The sequence below is a fragment of the Scyliorhinus canicula genome, unplaced genomic scaffold (genome assembly GCF_902713615.1).
Source record: "Scyliorhinus canicula unplaced genomic scaffold, sScyCan1.1, whole genome shotgun sequence".
In the NCBI taxonomy this organism is placed as follows: domain Eukaryota; kingdom Metazoa; phylum Chordata; class Chondrichthyes; order Carcharhiniformes; family Scyliorhinidae; genus Scyliorhinus; species Scyliorhinus canicula.
Window position 1 is genome coordinate 415,693 of NW_024056010.1, and position 20,490 is coordinate 436,182.

A 20,490-nucleotide genomic window follows, 5' to 3' on the forward strand; every position below is an offset into this window, starting at 1 on the left:
ACCGTACTGAGGGAATACTGCACTGTACTGAGGGAATATAACACCGTACTGAAGGAATACTGCACTGTACTGAGGGAATACTGCACTGTACTGAGGGAATACTGCACTGTACTGAGGGGATACAGCACTGTACTGAGGGGATACAGCACTGTACTGAGGGGATACAGCACTGTACTGAGGGGATACAGCACTGTACTGAGGGGATACAGCACTGTACTGAGGGGATACAGCACTGTACTGAGGGAATACAGCACTGTACTGAGGGGATACAGCACTGTACTGAGGGGATACAGCACTGTACTGAGGGAATACAGCACTGTACTGAGGGAATGCAGCACTGTACTGAGGGGATACAGCACTGTACTGAGGGGATACAGCACTGTACTGAGGGAATACAGCACTGTACTGAGGGGATACAGCACTGTACTGAGGGGATACAGCACTGTACTGAGGGAATACTGTACTGAGGGAATACTGCACTGTACTGAGGGAATGCAGCACTGTACTGAGGGAATGCAGCACTGTACTGAGGGAATGCAGCACTGTACTGAGGGAATACAGCACTGTACTGAGGGAATACAGCACTGTACTGAGGGAATACAGCACTGTACTGAGGGAATACAGCACTGTACTGAGGGAATACTGCACTGTACTGAGGGAATACAGCACTGTACTGAGGGAATACAGCACTGTACTGAGGGAATACTGCACTGTACTGAGGGAATACAGCACTGTACTGAGGGAATACAGCACTGTACTGAGGGAATACAGCACTGTACTGAGGGAATACTGCACTGTACTGAGGGAATACAGCACGTTACTGAGGGAATACATCACTGTACTGAGGGAATACAGCACTGTACTGAGGGGATACAGCACTGTACTGAGGGGATACAGCACTGTACTGAGGGAATGCAGCACTGTACTGAGGGAATACAGCACTGTACTGAGGGAATACAGCACTGTACTGAGGGGATACAGCACTGTACTGAGGGGATACAGCACTGTACTGAGGGAATACAGCACTGTACTGAGGGAATGCAGCACTGTACTGAGGGAATACTGGACTGTCTTTCAGAAGAAACCTTCCAATCTCACCCCATCTGCTCTTGCAGCTGGACATAAAGGTTCTGCTGATGATATTTCGAAGGAGGAAGTTCTCTCGGGTGAACTGCTCACTATAAAGCCCTCGGTGATGAACACTGAACAGATAATCTGGCCATAATCATAGTTCTGTTTTGAACTCACTTTCTTTCTTCACAGATGCTGCCTGACCTGCTGAGTATTTCCAGCATCTTGTGTGTGTTTGTTGGAGCTGTTGTACACAATCTGGCTGCTGCATTTCCTACATTACAACAGTGACTACACTTCAAAAGAACTTCATTGTGTGTAAAGCACTTTCTAAGAGAAATGAAGGATTCCAACACTGTCCATTTAATGCAATGCATGTCCATTCTATTAATTCCTTTCACTGGGCTGGAGTTTAACATCAAGGGAAATAAATCTGAACAGTCAGAATGAACATTGTTCATTCCTGGGTGTTGGAATCCAATCCCTGTAATTATATGTGAACTCTCTGGTGTGCCAGACAATTGGATGGCCGAGTGAATCCTCTATCACACACGGGGCAGGTGAACGGCTTCTCCCCGGAATGGATTCGCTGGTGTTTTGTCAAATCACTTCCGCTTTTAAATCTCTTCTCACAGTCAGAACATTGAAATGGTCTCTCATCAGTGTGAACAACCCTATGTTTCCTGAGCTGCGATTTCAAAGTGAATCCCTTCCCACACTCAGAGCAGGTAAAGGGTTTCTCCCCAGTGTGAACTAGCTGGTGATCCCGGAGATTGTATGGATTAGTGTAACTCTTCCCACACTCAGTGCAGGTGAACGGTCTCTCTTCAGTGTGAACACGCTGGTGTTTAAGAACGTGTGCCGATTTAATAAATCCCTTCCCACACACGGAGCAGATGAACGGCCTCTCACCAGTGTGGACACGCTTGTGATCAGTGAGATGGGAAGAACAAGTGAATCTCTGCCCGCACTCAGAGCAGTGGAATGGTCTCTCCCCAGTGTGAACCCGTAGATGTTCAGTGAGGTTGGATGAACACCGGAAGCTCTTCCCACACTGAGAGCAATCGTATGGTTTCTCTCCAGTGTGAACGAGCTGGTGTGTCATTAGGCTGGATGCTGAAGTGAATTCCTTTCCACAGGTGGAGCAGGTAAATAGCTTCTCTCTCGTGTGAACACGTTGATGATTGATTAGACCCGCAGCATTCTTATAGCTCTTCCCACAGTCAGAGCAGTTGAAAGTCCTCTCCCTGGTGTGACTACGTCGATGAATTTCCAGCCCTGATGGGAATCTGAATCCTTTCCCACAGTCCCCACATTTCCATGGTTTTCCCATGCTGTCGGCGTTCTTGTGTTACCAAGACAGTGGCGTTGGGGTAGTGTCACTGGACTAATAATCTAGAGACCCAGGGTAATGCTCTGGGGACCCAGGTTCAAATCCCACCGCGGCAGATGGTGAAAATTGAATTCAATAAAGATCTGGAATTCAAAATCTAATTATGACCATGAAACCATTGTCAATTGTTGTAAAAACCCATCTGGGTCACTGATGTCCTTCAGGTCTGGCCTACATATGACTCCAGATTCACAGCAGTGTGGTTGATTCTTAAATGCCCTTAGGGATCAGGAATAAATGTTTCCACAACCAGCGATGCCCACATCCCATGAACAAATGAAAAAAAAAACAAGCTTGATAATCAGTTGAAGCCTCCTCTACACAACACGTATATGGTTTCTCCCCACTGTGAACGGTGCGATGTTTTTTCAGGGTTTTCACAGTCAGTTCACTGGAACATTGCCACTTGTGTGTGTGTGTTTGTCTCGGTGCTTTTCCAGTCAGAATGATGTTTCAGATCCTTTTCCAAAAAACAGAACAGACAAACATTTCTCCTTCCACATTCAAAGGCGGATGACATTCGGATCCTGATGAACGTGTCACATCCTCTTCTTCCAATCCCCTGTAAAAGGAGTTGACAGTGTCAGTATCACTTTCATTCCAGGATAGAAATACAGAACAAATAATTCTAATTTCTATGGAATATTCTTCCCTCTCATGTTTCCCCAAATATGTTGCCCAATCAAAGTAAAAGGAGTCAAAATCCCAACATAAACAATGGTATTGCTAACCACAATGCTGCCTCACGGCGCTGAGCACCTGGGTTCAATCCCAACCCCAGGTCACTGTCCATGTGGAGTTTGTACATTCTCCCTGTGTCTGCGTGGGTCTCACCCCCACAACCCAAAAAATATGTGCAGGGTAGGTGAATTGGCCATCCTAAATTGCCCCTTAATTGGAAAAAAAGAAAAGGAAAGTTTTTTTAACTGAACAGGATTGATGCTTTCAGTGTCTCAGAAGCACTCTGCATCTGAGGTAACAACAGTTGTGGAAGGTATCAAGCATGGACACCTCATGGTCCCACATCTCGGGCCACCTGCACATGGCCTCACATGGAAGAGAGGCCAGCAGCCAGAGGAAGCCCTACATACTCCCCTATAGGGCTCACCCATCCAGACCTACAAATTGTTGTTTTAAACAGATCAGGAGCAGAACTTCCACTCCGACTAACCCAGACCCCTCTGTGCAGCAAAGCTGACCTTCTAAAAGAGCATCCTCCCTGAGCCCACTCCCCCCACCCTATCCCCATAACCTGCAGGTATTTGGGTTGTGTGAGGACAGCAGAGCACCGGAAGAAACCCACACAGACACAGGGAGAATGTGCAAACTTCACAACGACAACCACCCAAGCTTGGATTCGAATCCAGGTCTCTGTCGCTGTGAGGCAGCAGTGCCAACCACAATGCCGCTAATTAACAATTGTTTATCCCTCCGGGCATTAGGACCCAGTTGGAAGAGACCCTGAACGTCCGGCCCATTCTATCCGACCGCGGCCAGACACCAGCGCATGCGCTCTTCACCTCGCTGAAACAACATGGCGGCCCGGGCCTAATCCCAGGCACAGGACCCAGAGCCAGAAACCCGCGACCGCAGGGTCTTATTAAGGGTTTGCAGCGTTCACTGAAGAGTTGAGAAACTCTCCCCGTCCAGAGCTGGCTCCATCACTCCCCCTGGGATTCCATATCCTTACCAGTTTACTTCAGCCCATCCGCACCACCACTTCCCGGTTCCCTCCGACACGGAACAGAGGAGCTACCCAGAATGCCCCGTGGCCGGCTGGCCCTGGAGCATGCGCACTCAGCACCTGGGCAATGAGAGTTGGTCGAGCGGTTTCTGGGCTCCGGAGGATTGTGGGAACTCTTCTTAGTGGCATTGTGGCCACCACTCATCAGCTGCAGGAAGTCAGTGTTTTCTGGCGACTGACCGCAGATCAGATTTTAACCTATAATTCTGTTCCTTTCTTTCTACAGATGCGGTCTAACCTCATTAGTGTGTCATATTTTGATATTCCAACATCTGCAATGTTTTTGTTTTTTAAAAATTCGTTAATTTTATACTGGAGTCGCTGGCTAGGCCAGTATTTATTGCCATTCATAGCTGCCTTCAGCAGGTGGTGGCGAGCTGCCTTGGTGAACTGCTACAGTCCATGTGATGTAGGTACAGCCGCAGTGATATTAGGGAGTTTAGGATTTTGACCCAGCGACAGTGAAGGAACAGCAATATATATCCAATTCAGGATGGTGAGTGGCTTGGAGGGGAACTTCCAGGCGATGGGATTTCTATGTGCATCTTGTCGTATCCTTCGTGGTTGTGGGTTTGGAAAGTGCTGTTTTAGGAGCCTTGGTAAGTTCCTACAGTGCATCTTGTAGATGGTACATGCTGCTGCCACTATGCTGGAGGGAGTGAATGTTTGTGGATTGGGTGCCAAGCAAAAAGGCTGCTTTGCCCTGGATGGTGTCCAGCTTCTTGAGTGCAAGGGTAGCACGTTGGCGCAGTGAGTAGCCCTACTGCCTCACGGCGCCGACATCCCATGTTCAGTGCCGGCTCTGGGTCACTGTCTGTGTGGAGTTTGCACATTCTCCCCGTGTTTGTGTGGGTTTCGCCCCCACAACCCAAAGATGTGCAGGTAGGCAGATTGGCCACGCTAAATTGCCCCATAATTGTAAAAAATAAATTGGATACTCTAAATTTATATTTAAAAAAAGAATGATTTAAGCATCTTGAGTGTGTTGGAACTGCACTAATCCAGGCAAGTGGAGAGTATTCCATTACACTCCTGACTTGTGTCTTGTAGATATGGGACAGGCTTTGGGGAGTCAGGAGAAAGGTTACTTGCCACACGATTCCTAGCTTCTGACCTGCTCTTGTAGCAATGGTATTTATATGGCTAATCCAAATCAGGTTCTAGTCAATGGTAACCCCCCCCCCCCCCCCCCCAAGATGTTTATAGTGTTTTGTGACAGATGTTGCTCACAGAACAGAGTGTAGAAACACAGTTAAAGACTGTGTTCATAGTCAACAAAACTATTTCTGTTGAGACTTTTTAATCCTTTTTACGTCTACAATATTTTTTAAATGGGGGAGGTGGTATAGTGGTATTGTCACCGAACTAGAAATCCAGAGTACTCTGGGGTCCCAGGTTCAAATCCTGCCACTGCAGATGGTGAAATTTGAATTCAATAATTCAATTTAAAAAGTGATGACCATGGAACCATTATCGATTGTTGTAAAAACCCATTTGGCTCACGAATGTCCTTTAGTGAAGGAAATCTGTCATCCTTATCTGGTCTAGCCTGTATATCACTCCAGATTGACTCTGAACTGTCCTCTCAAAGGCAATTTGGGATGGGCAATAAATGCTGAACAAATAAAATGGGACATGGACATCGCTAACATAACCAGCAACTCACCAAGCCTGTTCTGAAAATACCTGCCAAATCCCCTAACTTGCAAGGATGTGGACAGCAGGAACATGGGAACATTACAACTTGGAGGTAGTTTGCTGTGCCTTCACTGTCTCTGGGCTAAAGTCCTAGAATTCCTTTCTTAGCAGCACTATGGGTACACCAACAGTACTGAGACTGCAGCGATTAATGAAGGAAGCTCACCCCCAACTTTGGAAGGACAATTAGGGATGAACAACAAATGCTGGTTTTGTCAACAATGCTTCCATGAAAGAATAAAAACAATCTCTTGACAATCAGTAGTTTCCCCTTGTGTCTTCTCACACACTGAGCCTCTCCCCATTTTGGCATACTGGGTATAAACATTGCCATTGAAAGTTAAAACCAGTGAACAGTGAATTGTTTTGCTATCATGTGGCGAATGGGTACACTGGGACGGGAATCAATAAAATTAAGAACCAAATTATACAACTACCCAAGTAAACCTTTCCTTAATTTGGACATTCAGAATTCTTCCTCCGTGTACACGAAGAGACGCCGGAGTGTGTCGACATAGGGAATTTTCACAGTAACTTCATTGCAGTGTTATGTAAGCCTACTTGTGACAATACGATTGTTAGGGCGGCATGTGACGCAGTGGATAGCACTGGGACTGTGGCGCTGAGTACCCGGGTTCGAATCCTGGCCCTGGGTCACTGTCCATGGGGAGTTTGCACATTCTCCCCGTGTCTGCATTGGTTTCACCCCCACAACCCAAAGATGTGCAGGTTAGGTGGAGTGGCCACGCTAAATTGCTCCTGAATTGGAAAAATATATATAATTGGGTACACACAATTTATTTTTAAAAAAAATAAAGATTATTATTATTGTGCATAAGCCTGTGGTTCTTTCTATCCAGGGATTTTTTAATGTTCCTGAGTCAGGAATCTGGCCTGAACTAGATTCTATAATAATCATCATTATTATTGTCACAAGTAGGCTATGAGAGGTCTATGAAATGCAGAAGAGATTAAATGGCCAAAGGGATGCAAGGCACAATGAGATGGCAATCGAGAATATAGAAAGATTTCTAACCCTGATGGTGGCCATTCTGTCGAGTGGACGATTCAGTGAATCGGGAATGGTGAGAGTGTGGTGCTAATAATGCCAGGGTAACAGGGTTGAACCCCGTGCTGGCTGTCCAAGTTCCCCTGTGTGCAGGTTGGTGCACTCCTGTTATGATTCTTGGATTTGGATTTACTATCACGTGTACCGAGGTACAGTGAAAAGTATTGTTCTATGTACAGTCCAGACAGATCGTTCCAGACATGAAAACAGAGTACATACTGTGGATTACCTCCAGAGTTGACAATTCTAATGTACTCCTGACTGCTCTGCCACATTCTTCCATCTATAAAATTGAGGTCATTCAAAATTTTGCTGCCCCATGTCTTAACTTGCAGACAGTCCATTTACTTACACAACCCCCCCTCCAATTGTGGCCCATTTTGCACCCCCCCCCCATTTCAATTGTGCACGATTGGTGGCCCTGCTCCTTCAGTTGCCTCAACACTAACCTCTGGAATATGTTCTACCCACTCCCACACCTTGTTAGCCTGCTGAGATTTGAACCCGTGTCCCCAGACCATTCGCCTGAGCCTCTGGATAACCCGTCCAGATGACATGATCACTACACAATATTCTCCCCTCAACTTGGGGTGAGAAAAGGGCGGCACGGTGGCGCAGTGGTTAGCACTGCTGCCTCACAGTGCTGGGGACCCGAGTTTGACCCCGAACCGGGGTCATTGTCCATTTGGAGTTTGCACACTCTCCCCGTGTCTGTGTGGGTCTCACTCCCACAAACCAAAATATGTGCGGGTCAGGTGGATTGGCCATGCTAAATAGCCCCTTAAGTGAAAAAATGAATAAAAAATGAAATACATTTGGGGTGAGAAAGCATCTGAGCATCAGAGATTTGGTTGATTTAAGGTTTCCAGGTGCTGCGAAGCAGGGTCAGTGTGAGAGGCAGGTCAGGAATGCGTTGGAATAGTCAAACCTCAAGTTGACGTGGGTGTGAATGAGGATTTCAGCAGCAGACAAGCTGGGGCAGGCTGGAGACAGTAACGTTACAGAGGTGGAATTACGTGGTGTTTGTGATGGTGTGGATATGTGATCAGAAACTCGACTTGGATTTAAATCTGACACGGAGATTGTGAAGAGTGTGGTTCAGCCTCAGACAGTTCCCAGGGAGTGGCATGGACTCGGGAGTTAGGGCATGGGAATTGAGGTGGTGGTGGCTTTTGTCTTCCCAATATTTAATTGGAGGAAATTTCTGCTCATCCAGTACTGGATGTGGGATAAGCAGTTTGATAATTTAGTAACAGTGGAGGAATGGAGAGGGATGGTGGTGAGGTAGAGCTGGGTGTTGTCAGTGTGCATGTGAAAATTAACATGGTGTTTTTGGATGGCAGGACAGTGGATAGCACTGCTGCCTTATAGCACCAGGGACCCAGGTTTGAGTCTGGCCTTGGATGACTGTCAGAACGGAGTTTGTGCATTCTCCCCAAATCTGTGTGGGTTTCCTCCGGGTCCTCCCACAGTCCAAAGATGTGCAGGTTAGGTGGTGTTATGGGGTTAGGGTGAGGTTATAGATCATAGAATTTACAGTGCAGAAGGAGGCCATTCGGCCCCTCGAGTCTGCACCGGCCCTCTGAAAGAACACCCCACCCAAGCCCACACCTCCACCCTATCCCCGTAACTCAGTAACCCGACCCAACACTAAAGGCAATTTTGGATACTAAGGGCAATTTAGCATAGCCAATCCAACTAACCTGCACATCTTTGGACTGTGGGAGGAAACCGGAGCACCCGGAGGAAACCCACGCACACACGGGGGGAACATGCAGACTCCGCACATACAGCGACCCAAGCCGGGAATCAAACCTGGGACCCTGGAGCTGTGAAGTAATTGTGCTAACCACAATGCTACCGTGCTGCTTATGGGCCTAGCTAGCGCACTCTTTCAGATGTATAGTGCAAACCCGATGAGCCAAATGGCCCCTTCTACACTGTAGGGATTTTATGGATTCTCATGCCATCATGTCGATGGGAAATAGGAGGGGCCAAGGATAGATCCTTGGGGGACACCATGTTGGAGAGGAAAGGGAGGTAGGAGATGGGGTGGCCATTTGTAAACAAGTTGGGGGCCAAAGGTTGTTTTCTCAGGAAAGGTGAAGATAGTGTATTTAAAAGTGAGAGGGGCAAAACCAGATGAGAGAGAGAACTGTTAACAATATCAGTTAATGTGGGGAAGTTGGTTTGTCAGCGGTTTAGTGAGAATAGGGTCAATGAAGCAGAAGGCAGGTCTCGTAATCAAGATGAGATTGAACAAGACATGACAGGAGATAGGAGAGAACCTGGAGATAGATCCGAGTTCACACTCAGACGAGGGGGATTTTTAGTGACAGTTTGGCCTGGTGGAGCGAGTGGAAGGGAGGGAAGCAGCAGAGGCAGCTGATCAGATTGTCCACTCACTGTAATTACTGGTGAACTCGCTGGTGTCTTATCAGGTTGGATGACTGTGTGAATCCCTTCCCACACTTGGGGCAGGTGTACGGCCTCTCCCTTGTGTGAATTCGCTGGTGTGTCAGCAGGCTGGATGACTGAGTCAATGTCTTCCCACACTGGGAGCAGGTGAACGGTCTCTCACCAGTGTGAGTTCGCTGGTGTACAGTGAGGTCAGATGATGACTTGAACCCAGTTCCGCAGTAGGAGCACCTGAACGGTTTCTCATCAGTGTGAATACGTTGATGGCGCATAAGTTCACCGGAACTTTTAAAGCACTTATCACAGTTTTGGCATTTAAAAGGTTTCTCATCAGTGTGAATATGTTGATGGTGCAGCAGTTCCCGGGAACTTTTGTAGCACTTCCCACAGTCTTGGCATTTAAATGGTCTCTTCTCACTATGAACACTCTGGTGATTCAGCAGAGTGGATAACTGAGTGAATCCCTTCCCACACTCAGAGCAAGTGTAAGGTCTCTCCCCAGTGTGAACCCGTTGGTGTGTCCGCAGGTTTGATGACCGACTGAACCCACTGCCACACACAGAGCAGGTGAACGGCCTCTCCCCAGTGTGAGTGCGCTGGTGTTCACTGAGTTGAGATGACTGCTTGAACCCAGTCCCACAGTGAGAGCATCTGAATGGTCGCTCGTTGGTGTGAACACGATGATGGAGTATCAGGTCCCGGGAACTTTTATAGCACTTCCCGCAGTCTGGGCATTTAAATGGTCTGTCATCCGTGTGAACTTGCTGGTGCGTCATCAAGTCAGATGACCGAGTGAATCCCTTCCCGCACTCCCGGCAGATGAATGGTCTCTTCCCAGTGTGAACTAGCTGGTGTCTCAGCAGGTTGGATGACTGAGCGAATCCCTTCCCACACACGGAGCAGTTGAATGGTTTCTCCCCGGTGTGCACTCGCTGGTGTTGCAGCAGGCTGGATGATCGAGAGAATCCCTTCCCACAATCAGAGCAAGTGAATGACCTCTCCCCAGAGTATCTGGAATGATGAATTTCCAGTTGAGATGTGGATCTGAATCCCTCCTCACATTCCCATGGTTTCTCCTCACTGTGAACGGGGCTTTTTCCTTCCATGGTCAAAATTCACAGATATTCAGGTTGCAACAAATCAGATCCTGATGTAACGTTTGGTCCGAGTTTTCTGACTGCAAATCTTCCCCTTGTAACACTCTGTCAAATTGATTGAAAACAAAAAAAAAGAGTGAGAGAGAACCCACAAAAACACAAAGGCAGATTGTAAAATTGACCTAAATAAATCTGGTCATTTGTGGGGCCAGCACTGGGTGAAAGTGACCAGGAAAACTGCTGGATTGTCATAAAAAGCAACTGGTTCACTAATGTCCTTCAGGAAAGGCAACCTACCACCTTGCCTTAACCCACCTTTGCAAGAACACAAGAAATAGAAGCAGAAGGAAACCATTCGGCCCGTCAAACCTGCTGATCTTGGTCTTCCATTCCCCTTTCCTGCCAGCTCCCCAATCTCCTTCACTTCCTGAGAGACCAAGGGCGAAATTCTCCCCCCCCCCCCCACGACGGGTGGGAGAATAGGGGGAGGGCCTTCCCCACTTTTTTGATGCCCTCCCGCTATTCTCCCCCCCCCCCCCGCCGAAATCCCGACAAGAATCGCTGCCGCCGTTTTTTTACGGCCGGCAGCGATTCTCAGCTGTTAGAAGGGCCGAAGTCCCAGCCCTTTACGACCTTTTTACGAACGGCAAACACACCTGGTCCTGCCGTTCGTAAAAACGTCGTGACAAACTCGCAAAAAATAACCATGGCACCGATTGGCACGGCAGTACCACGGCCGTGCCAAGGGTGCCATGGGCCCGCGATCGGTGGGCACCGATCGCGGGCAGCGGGCCCGATGCCCGCGCACTATTTGTCCTTCCGCCGCCCCGCAGTATCAATACGCGGGGCGGCTGAGGGGCAACCCGGCCCGCGCATGCGCGGGTTTCGCGCAAAAACGCGATGACGTCACCCGCGCATGCGCGGGTGGAGTCTTCCCACCTGCGCATGCGCGGCTGACGTCATATGACGCGTCAGCCGGCGCTAACTCCGGCAAGCGGGCTTAACGATTTTCGTTAAGCCCGACTTGTCGGAGCCTCCGACGTCGGGCTGCTAGCCCCGACGGGGGACCAGAATCGGTCCCCCTTCGGGAAGGGGCGCGCTGCCGTAAAACCCGCCCGGGTTTTACGGCAGTTTTACGATTTCTCCCGTTTTGGGAGAATTTCGCCCCAAAAATCTCACCATCGTAACCTTAAATATATTCAATGGTGGAGTATCCACAATCCTTTGTGCTAGGGAATTCCATGTGACAAGAAATGATGTGGAGATGCCGGCGTTGGACTGGGGTGAGCACAGTAAGAAGTCTTACAACACCAGGTTAAAGTCCAACAGGTTTGTTTCAAACACGAGCTTTCGGAGCACGGCTCCTTCTTCTTCACCTGAAGAAGGAGCCGTGCTCCGAAAGCTCGTGTTTGAAACAAACCTGTTGGACTTTAACCTGGTGTTGTAAGACTTCTTACTGTGACAAGAAAGACAGAGAGAGAGAAAAAAGGAGAGTGAGTCGTGGTGCAGGGACAGAAATTATGAGGGAAAGGGAGAGAGTGAAGGGAGTGGGAATGACAGGAGCAATGGAGAGGCATTTTCTCAACCTAAATCGGAATCACAATTTGACAGAATCTCCAAAACCCTTAACCATCTCCTCGACAAACTCCATCCCTGTCTGTCTCTGCCAAATATCTGAGCTGAAGCAAACTGTTCACAACAATGGTGAAATATTTCACCCTAGATGAGCTCCCAAACACATATCCACATCGCCACCAACATCACCTATTTCGTAACGTTTCTCTGAAAAGTCTCAATATTTTATTCTGGTCCAGGCACAATATAAATACGAATTATTGTCACAGCTCTGGATACGTATCATTGTTATGCCCCATAAATAACAATCTGTAACTCAGAGTGAAAAAGTTTGATGGACATTCTGAGATGAAGAAACATTTGTAAAAATGTTGCCCCCAACAATGATGGCGACTGAGCCTGCGCTCTGCTCCAATAGATAGGTTAGGCGCGCGTGCGCACTGCAGCGAGCACGCAATTTAAAAAGGTGTCTCCGCATGCGCATGGACGCCAGTACGAAACAAAGATGACGGTCGCTTCGTTCTGTGAGAAAGCTGCAGCCTCCGCTCAGGTCACCGGGTCCCGGTAGGTTATTTTTCCGGGTTTCCTGTTTCTATCATATGTTTACGAAGAGTGCCTAACGACCGGGCTGATCCCACTGACCTGCCATTCTCACCTTTACGGATTGTGAATCGGAGAAAGAACCTTCTTCACGTCGCCATTAATCACACTGCGCATGCTTCACTCAGCCCAGTCCCGGCTCCTCCCATTCATTGCGATTGCTTGGAGGACCAGCTGCTCCCGTTCGGGCCTCCGGTCCCGCCCCTCTGCTTCGGTTGGTCCGGAGATGTCGTCAATCATTCCCCGGGCATTGTGAGGTATCAGGTGAGAAGGCGAACAGAGTCAGCATAGTTCTGTGAAGGGTAAATCGTGTTTGAATCATTTGCTGAAGTTCTTCGAAGATGTAACAAGCCAAATGGATAATGGGGGTACTGTAGATGTATCTGGACTTCCAGAATACATTTGATGAGGTGCCGTACAAAAGGTAATAAACAAGGTAAGATCCCATGGGGTTGACAGGTAATGTAATATATAATATTTTTTAGTGTCACAAGTAGGCTTACATGAACTTACGTAATTGGGCAGCAGGTAGCACAAGTGGATAGCACGGTGGCTTCACAGCTCCAGGATCCCAGGTTCGATTCCCAGCTTGGGTCACTGTCTGTGTGAAGTCTGCACGTTCTCCCCGTGTCTGCGTGGGTTTCCTCTGTGTGCTCCGGTTTCCTCCCACAGTCCAAAGACATGCAGATAAGGTGGATTGGCCATGCTAAATTGCCCTTAGTGCCCAAAATAGGTTAGGAGGGGTTATTGGGTTAAGGGGACAGGGTGGAAGGCACCCACTACCCTCTGTGTAAATAAAAAAAAACTTGCCTCGCACATCTCCTCTAAACCTATGCCCCCTAGTAATTGACCCCTCTACCCTGGGGAAAAAGTCTCTGACTATCCACTCTGTCTATGCCCCTCATAATTTTTAGACCTCTTAATCAGGTCGCCACTCAGCCTTCTTTGTTCCAGTGAGAACAAACCAAGTTTATTCAACCACTCCTCCTAGCTAATGCCCTCCATACCAGACAGCATCCTGGTAAATATTTTCTGCACCCTCTCTAAAGCCTCCACATCCTTCTGGTACTGTGGCGACCAGAATTGAACACTACAAGTGTGGCCTAACTAAGGTTCTATACTGCTGCAACATGACTTACCAATCTTTCTACTCAATGCCCCGGCCAATGAAGGCAAGCATGCCGTATGCCTTCTTGACTACCTTCTCCACCTGTGTTGCCCCTTTCAGTGACCTGTGGACCTGTACACCTAGTTCCCTCTGTTTGTAGGTAAAGATTTCCAGTATCTGTGTGACTGGAGAAGCACTGAGATAGAATATAGAACAGTGCAGCACAGAACAAGCCCTTCGGCCCTCGATGTTGTGCCGAGCCTTGTCCGAAACCAAGATCAAGCTATCCCACTCCCTATCATTCTGGTGTGATCCATGTGTCTATCCAATAACCACTTGAAAGTTCCTAAAGTGTTCGACTCCACTATCACAGCAGGCAGTCCATTCCACACCCTGACCACTCTGAGTAAAGAACCTACCTTGGACGTCCCTCATATATCTCCCACCCTGAACCTTATAGTTATGCCCTCTTGTAACAGCTACATCCATCCGAGGAAATAGTCTCTGAACATCCACTCTATCCCCCTCATCATGTTATAAACCTCTATTAAGTTGCCTCTCAACCTTCTCCGCTCCAAAGAGAAAAGCCCTAGCTCCCTCAACCTTTCCTCATAAGACCTATCCTCCAAACCAGGCAGCATCCTGGTAAATCTCCTTTGCACCCATTCCAATGCTTCCACATCCTTCCTATAGTGAGGTGACCAGAACTGCACACAATACTCCAAATGTGGTCTCACCAGGGTCATGTACAGTTGCAGCATCACCCCACGGCTCTTAAACTCAAGCCCCCTGTTAATAAATGCTAAGACATTCTTCTTCGCGGCTCTATCCACTTGAGTGGCAACCTTCAGAATCTGTGGACATGAACCCCAAGATCTCTCTGTTCCTCCACATTCCTCAGAACCCTGCAGCTGACCCTGTAATCCGCATTCAAATGTTTCCGAACAAAATGAATCACCTCGCGCTTATCAGAGTTAAACACCCATCTGCCATTTTTCGGTCCAGCTCTGCATCCTATCAATGTATCTTTGCAGCCTATAACAACCCTCCACCTTATCCACTGCTCCACCAATCTTGGTGTCATCAGCAAATTTACTGACCCATCCTTCAGCCCCCTCCTCCAAGTCATTAATAAAAATCACAAATAACAGAGGACCCAGCACTGATCCCTGTGGTACACCGCTGGTAACTGGTCTCCAGTCTGAAAATTTTCCATCCACCACCACCCTCTGTCTTCTATATGATAGCCAGTTACTTATCCAAGTTTCCCTCTATCCCACACCTCCTTACTTTCTTCATGAGCCGACCATGGGGAACCTTATCAAACGCCTTACTAAAATCCATGTATACGACATGAACTGATCTACACACTTAGTTACCTCAAAGAATTCAATCGAATTTGTGATGCAAGACTTACCCTTCACAAATCTGTGTCAACTATCCCGGATTAAGCTGCATCTTTCCAAATGGTCATAAATCCTATCCTTTAGGACCTTTTCCATTAAGTTTCCAACCACCGAAGTAAGACTAAAGGGCTTATAATTACCAGGGTCATTCCTATTCCCTTTCTTGAACAGAGGAACAACATTTGCCACTCTCCAGTCCTCTGTCACTATCCCCGTGTACAGTGAGGACCCAAAGATCAAAGGCTCTGCAATCTCATCCCTTGCCTCCCAAAGAATGCTTGGATATATCCCATCTGGTCCACGGGACTTGTCAACCTTAAGGTTTTTCAAAATTGCTAAGACATCTTTCCTCAGAACATCTACCTCCTCCAGCCTACCCGCTTGTATCACACTCTCATCCTCAAAAACATGTCACCACTCCTTGGTGAACACCGAAGAAAAGTATTCATTCAACGCCTCTGCTATCTCTTTTGACTCCATGCACAATATCCCACTACTGTCTGTGACCAGCCCTAACCTCACCCTGGTAATTTTTTTATTTCTCACATAAGAGTAAAAAGCCTTGGGGTTTTCCTTGATCCAACCCACCAAGGACTTCTCATGCCCCCTCCCAGCTCTCCAAAGCCCTTTTTTTTAGCTTCCTTGTAACCCTCAAGCGATCCAACTGAACTTTGTTTTCTCATCCTTATGCTTCCTTTTTCCTCTTGACCAGACATTCAACCTCTTTTGTGAACCATGGGTCCCTCACACGGCCATTTCCTCCCTGCCTGACAGGGACATACCTATCAAGGACACGCAGTATTTGTTCCTTCAACAAGCTCCACTTTTCATTTGTGCCTTTCCCTGACAGTTTCTGTTCCCATCTTATGCTCCCCAATTCTTGCCTAATTGCATCATAATTACCCCTCCCCCAATTATAAACCTTGCCCTGCCGTATGGCCCTATCCCTCTCCATTGCAATAGTGAAAGACACCGGATTGTGGTCACTTATCTTCAAAGTGCCCTCCCACAAACAAATCTAACACTTGGCCCGGTTCATTACCCAGTACTAAATCCAATGTGGCCCCTCCTCTTGTCGGCCTATCCACATATTGTGTCAGGAAACCCTTCTGCACACACTGTACAAAAACTGCTCATCCAAACTGTTCGACCTATAGAGGTTCCAATCAATACTTGGAAAGTTAAAGTCACCCACGATAACTACCCTGAGACCTCCACACCTACCCATAATCTGTTTTGCAATTTCGTCCTCCATATGTCTGTTACTATTTGGGGGCCTATAGAAAACTCCTGACAATGTGACCGCTCCTTTCCTATTTCTAACTTCAGCCCATACTACCTCAGTAGGCAGATCCCCCTCAAACTGCCTTTCTGCTGCCGTTAAACTATCCTTGATTGATTAACAATGCTACTCCTCCACCTCTCTTACCACCTTCCCTACTCTTACTGAAACATCTATACCCCGGAACTTCCAACAATCATTCTTGTCCCTGTTCTAACTATGTCTCCGTAATGCCCACAACATCGTAGTACCAGGTACCAATCCACGCTCCCAAGTTCACCTACCTTATTCCGGATGCTCCTTGCATTGGAGTAGACACACTTCAACCCACCTTTCTGTCTGCCGGTACACTCCTGCGCGACCTTGATATCCTCCTCAGTACCTCACTACTCTCAACACTGGCTTCTGGTCTACGGTTTGTTTTCCCATCCCCCTGACAAATTAGTTTAAAGCCCCCTGAAGAGCCGTAGCAAATTTCCTTCCCAGGATATTGGTGTCCCTCTGATATATCTGAGATATATAAAATCCTGGTTAGACACCATCTGGACTGCTGTCATTTAAAAAAAAAAAAGCTGGACATCTTCAGCATATTGGGCAGCGCCTGTGGAGAGAAACACAGTTAATGTTTCAGGTCAGCATCATCTTTCATCAGATCAAGAACAGTGTTCCCATTAGGGACAAAGGGGCAATCTGTAAGTGGAGCCAGAGGACATTGGTTGGATGTTGAACGAATGCTTCACATCTGTCTTCACCCAAGGGAATCAGGAGGCAGATATGGAACTCAGACAGAGAGACTGAGGTTCCTGAGCAAATTGAGATAGGGAGTGACATGGTATTGGAGGTGTTGGCAGGCTTAAAGGCGGACGAATCTCCAAGACTGGATGAACTGTGTCCCAGGATGCCGTGAGAGATGAGGGAGGAAATTGCAGGAGCTCTGTCCCAAATTTTTAATTCCTTTCTGGCCACGGAGAGGTGCCAGAGGCCTGGAGATCAGATAATGTGGTCCTACCTTAAGAAAGGTTGTAGAGATAAGCCAGGGAACTACAGACCAGTTAGTCTTGCGTCATTGGTAGGGAAAATATTGGAGAAACTTCAGATGGAGAGACTTATCTTCACTTGGAGAGGCAAGATTTGATCAGGAATAGTCAGCGCGGCATTGTGAGAGGAAGGTTATGCCTAACAAATTTGAATTGATTTTTTGAATGTGACCAGCTGTGTAGATGAGGGTCGTGCAGTTGATGCAGTTTGCTGGATTTCAGCAAAGCCTTTGACAAGATCAGACACAGGAGAACACAAGACCTAGGAGCAGGAGTCGGCCATCTGGCCCCTCGAGCCTGCTCCGCCATTCAATGAGATCATGGACACAGCTCCACTTTCCGGCCCAAAAACCATAATCCTTACTTTATAAAGATATTTTGTAAAGAAGGCAAAAGCACATGGGATAGAGGTGACATCATCGGATGGATTAAAGATTGGCTTAGCTGTGGGAGACAGAGGGTGATGACAGACGGCTGCTTTAGTGACTGGAAGCCAGTATCCAGCGGCATACCACAGGGATCCAGCAGAGTGAGAATGGAGGGAGAATGTGTGGGATGGAGATTTGCAGCTTTCGGGGAATAAGAGGGAGGAAAGAATGTTCCATAGGTACCAGAATTGTTTGTTCTGAGTTTCTATCCTGTACTGTGATGACTTTTTAAAATTGTTTTCACAGGATATTAGATGAGGCAAAATTACAGACACATATCTCAAACGTTACACCTCGGTCTGACAGTCACTCGATTCCCTGGAGCCTGAATATCATCGGCCTTTGAATCTAGAAGGAGAAATGTTTACCGGAACTGTCAGCTAAAGGTTTCAAACATCAGTGTGACTGGCAAAGCACCGAGACCCACACAACACACACTCGAGTCAGAGTGTTCCAGTGAACTGACTGTGAAAACATCAGTGTGACTGGAAAAGCAGCGAGACCCACACAACACACACCCGAGTGAGAGAGTTCCAGTTAACTGACTGTGGAAAGATCTTTAATCAGTTGCACAGCCTGAAGAAACATCACAACATTCACTGCAGGGAGAGTCTGTACCCGTATTCTGTGTGTGATAAGGGCATCAATGAACCTGGAGAGACACAAGGTGACCCGCACTATGGGGAAACCGTGGAAATGTGGGGACTGTGGGAAGGGATTCAAAGCTCCGTCTGTGCTGGACATTCATCAACGCAGTCACACTGGAGAGAGGCCGTTCACCTGCTCTGACTGTGGGAAAGGGTTCAGTGATTCATCCAACCTGCTGATGCACCAGCGAGTTCACAGCGGGGTGAGGCCATACACCTGCTGTGATTGTGGGAAGGGGTTCAGTCGATCATCCAACCTTCAGTCACACCAGCGAGTTCACACTGGTGAGAGGCCATTCACCTGCTCTGAATGTGGGAATGCGTTCACACTGTTATCCCATTTGCAGACACACCAAAGAGTTCACACTGGGGAGAAGCCTTTCGCCTGCTCCCAGTGTGACAAAGGATTTACTAATTTATCCAATCTACAGAAACACCAGCGGGTTCACACGGGGGAGAGGCCATTCACCTGCTCTCAGTGTGGGAAGGGATTCACACAGTCAGCCAACCTGAAGACACATCAACGAGTTCACAAGCAATAACAGGGGTTGGATTCTGCTGTTATTGCTGCTGTTAATCACATCCAGGATTGATATGCTCACAATTGGTGATGTGGGAGGGTTTCTTTCGGCTGGACTGGCCGGTCTCCCAACTTTGCTTCCAGTTGGTTGATGTGTTAATTCCTGGCTAATTTGCTGTCAGTCTAGATTCAATAAAATCTGAGATGGATTTGCAGGTATCATATCATTTAATAATAACTAACTTGCAAGGCTGCATCAATCCATAGAGCTACAGGGCACACATACTGTCTTCTGCAACATCCAGGAGTAAGAGAGATCGTATACAGAGAAGCTTATGCTGATATATTCAAACTCACAATACAATTCACATATAAGCTTCCCATTGGTCATTCTATACACCTCCTGACCTGGTCCTATATCCTAATTGGTCACTTTGCATTGTAACCCCAGCATCCTTTTCACCATGCGGCTACCCTCCCCCGAGGGTCTCAAACAGGCTTTTGCTAAATCCCTTTGTCCTTTGTCTGTGAGCTCACTACCATCGGACCGGCCCTATTTATCTATACTATTTTAACTAATAATCCTATTTTTATCATTCATTTATTCATTTCTTCAGATGCTGAGCCGAGAGGAGCACATTTCCACTGAAATGATTCATAAACTGATGATGGACATCTATTTCATCCTGAATAGTGGTGTTTTTTCCTACCAGTTTAGGTGGATCTAACATAAATACATTTGTCTCTGTTGCATTGAGTCTACAGCAGAAGCCCAGGCCAGTCGGCTTAATTGGTCTGTGTCAGTATTAATGCCCCACATGCGTTTCCACCCACCCCTCTACATCTCCCCCATCAGCAGCTCCTAATCTTTTTCCCTCATGTATGTATCTAGCTTTCCTTTCAATGTATTCATGCTGTTCACCTCAACCACTCACTGTGGTGGTGAGTTCCATATTCTCAGCACTCACTGGGTAACAAGGTTTCTCATTAACTCCCTATTGGATTATTGAATCCCCTCATAATCTTAAAGACTTCCATTAGGTCACCCTTCCTTCAGTCTTCTCCTTTCTAGAGAAAAGCAATCCCAGCCTTTCCTGGGGGTTAAATGCTCTCAGTCCGGGTATCATTCTTCAGAATCTTTGCTCCTTCTCCAGTGCCTCTATTTCCTTTTTCTAAATGGAGATAAGCAATGCTGACAGAGCTCCCAGTGTAGTCGAACCATCGTTTTAAACAAGTTGGACATTTCCTCCGTGCTTTCCAATTCTATCCCTCTGGAATGGAACCCTGTATATGGGCCCCACACTTTCGGAAAGACGTGAAGTTCTTGGAGAGGAGACTTAAGAGAGTGTACCAGGGATGAGGGACTTCAGTGAGTTGGAGAGACTGAAGCAGCTGAT

At 47.4% G+C, this 20,490-nt stretch overlaps 2 protein-coding genes and 1 long non-coding RNA gene across 3 annotated transcripts; 1 reads left to right on the forward strand and 2 right to left on the reverse strand.

The window, feature by feature from the left end:
• Window positions 1-1,433: 1,433 nt before the first annotated feature.
• Window positions 1,434-4,261, reverse strand: LOC119961459 (gastrula zinc finger protein XlCGF7.1-like). The gene is made up of 2 exons (XM_038788832.1): window positions 4,155-4,261; window positions 1,434-3,026 (listed from the first exon to the last, which is right to left on the reverse strand). Exon 2 carries the CDS (start codon window positions 2,402-2,404, stop codon window positions 1,562-1,564), a length of 843 nt encoding a protein of 280 aa, XP_038644760.1. The 5' UTR covers window positions 2,405-3,026; window positions 4,155-4,261; the 3' UTR covers window positions 1,434-1,561.
• On the reverse strand, window positions 2,918-12,806 carry LOC119961450 (zinc finger protein 239-like). The gene is made up of 3 exons (XM_038788821.1): window positions 12,721-12,806; window positions 9,448-10,595; window positions 2,918-3,026 (listed from the first exon to the last, which is right to left on the reverse strand). The coding sequence occupies exons 2-3, from the start codon at window positions 10,497-10,499 to the stop codon at window positions 2,918-2,920; spliced, it is 1,161 nt and encodes a 386-aa protein (XP_038644749.1). The 5' UTR covers window positions 10,500-10,595; window positions 12,721-12,806.
• Window positions 12,807-12,939: 133 nt separating this feature from the next.
• Window positions 12,940-20,045, forward strand: LOC119961460. Its single transcript, XR_005459663.1, has 2 exons — window positions 12,940-13,101; window positions 18,173-20,045. It is a non-coding gene; the product is annotated as an uncharacterized LOC119961460 (long non-coding RNA).
• Window positions 20,046-20,490: the final 445 nt, after the last annotated feature.

Excerpts from the sequence above, each read along its gene's own strand:
- LOC119961459 (XM_038788832.1), bottom strand. The coding sequence starts at position 2,404 with ATGGGAAAACCATGGAAATGTGGGGACTGTGGGAAAGGATTCAGATTC.
- LOC119961450 (XM_038788821.1), bottom strand. The coding sequence starts at position 10,499 with ATGGAAGGAAAAAGCCCCGTTCACAGTGAGGAGAAACCATGGGAATGT. Across the intron at positions 3,027-9,447 it reads AGGCCGTACACCTGCCCCAA|GGGATTGGAAGAAGAGGATG; the intron begins GTGTGGGAAGGG and ends CTCCTTTTACAG.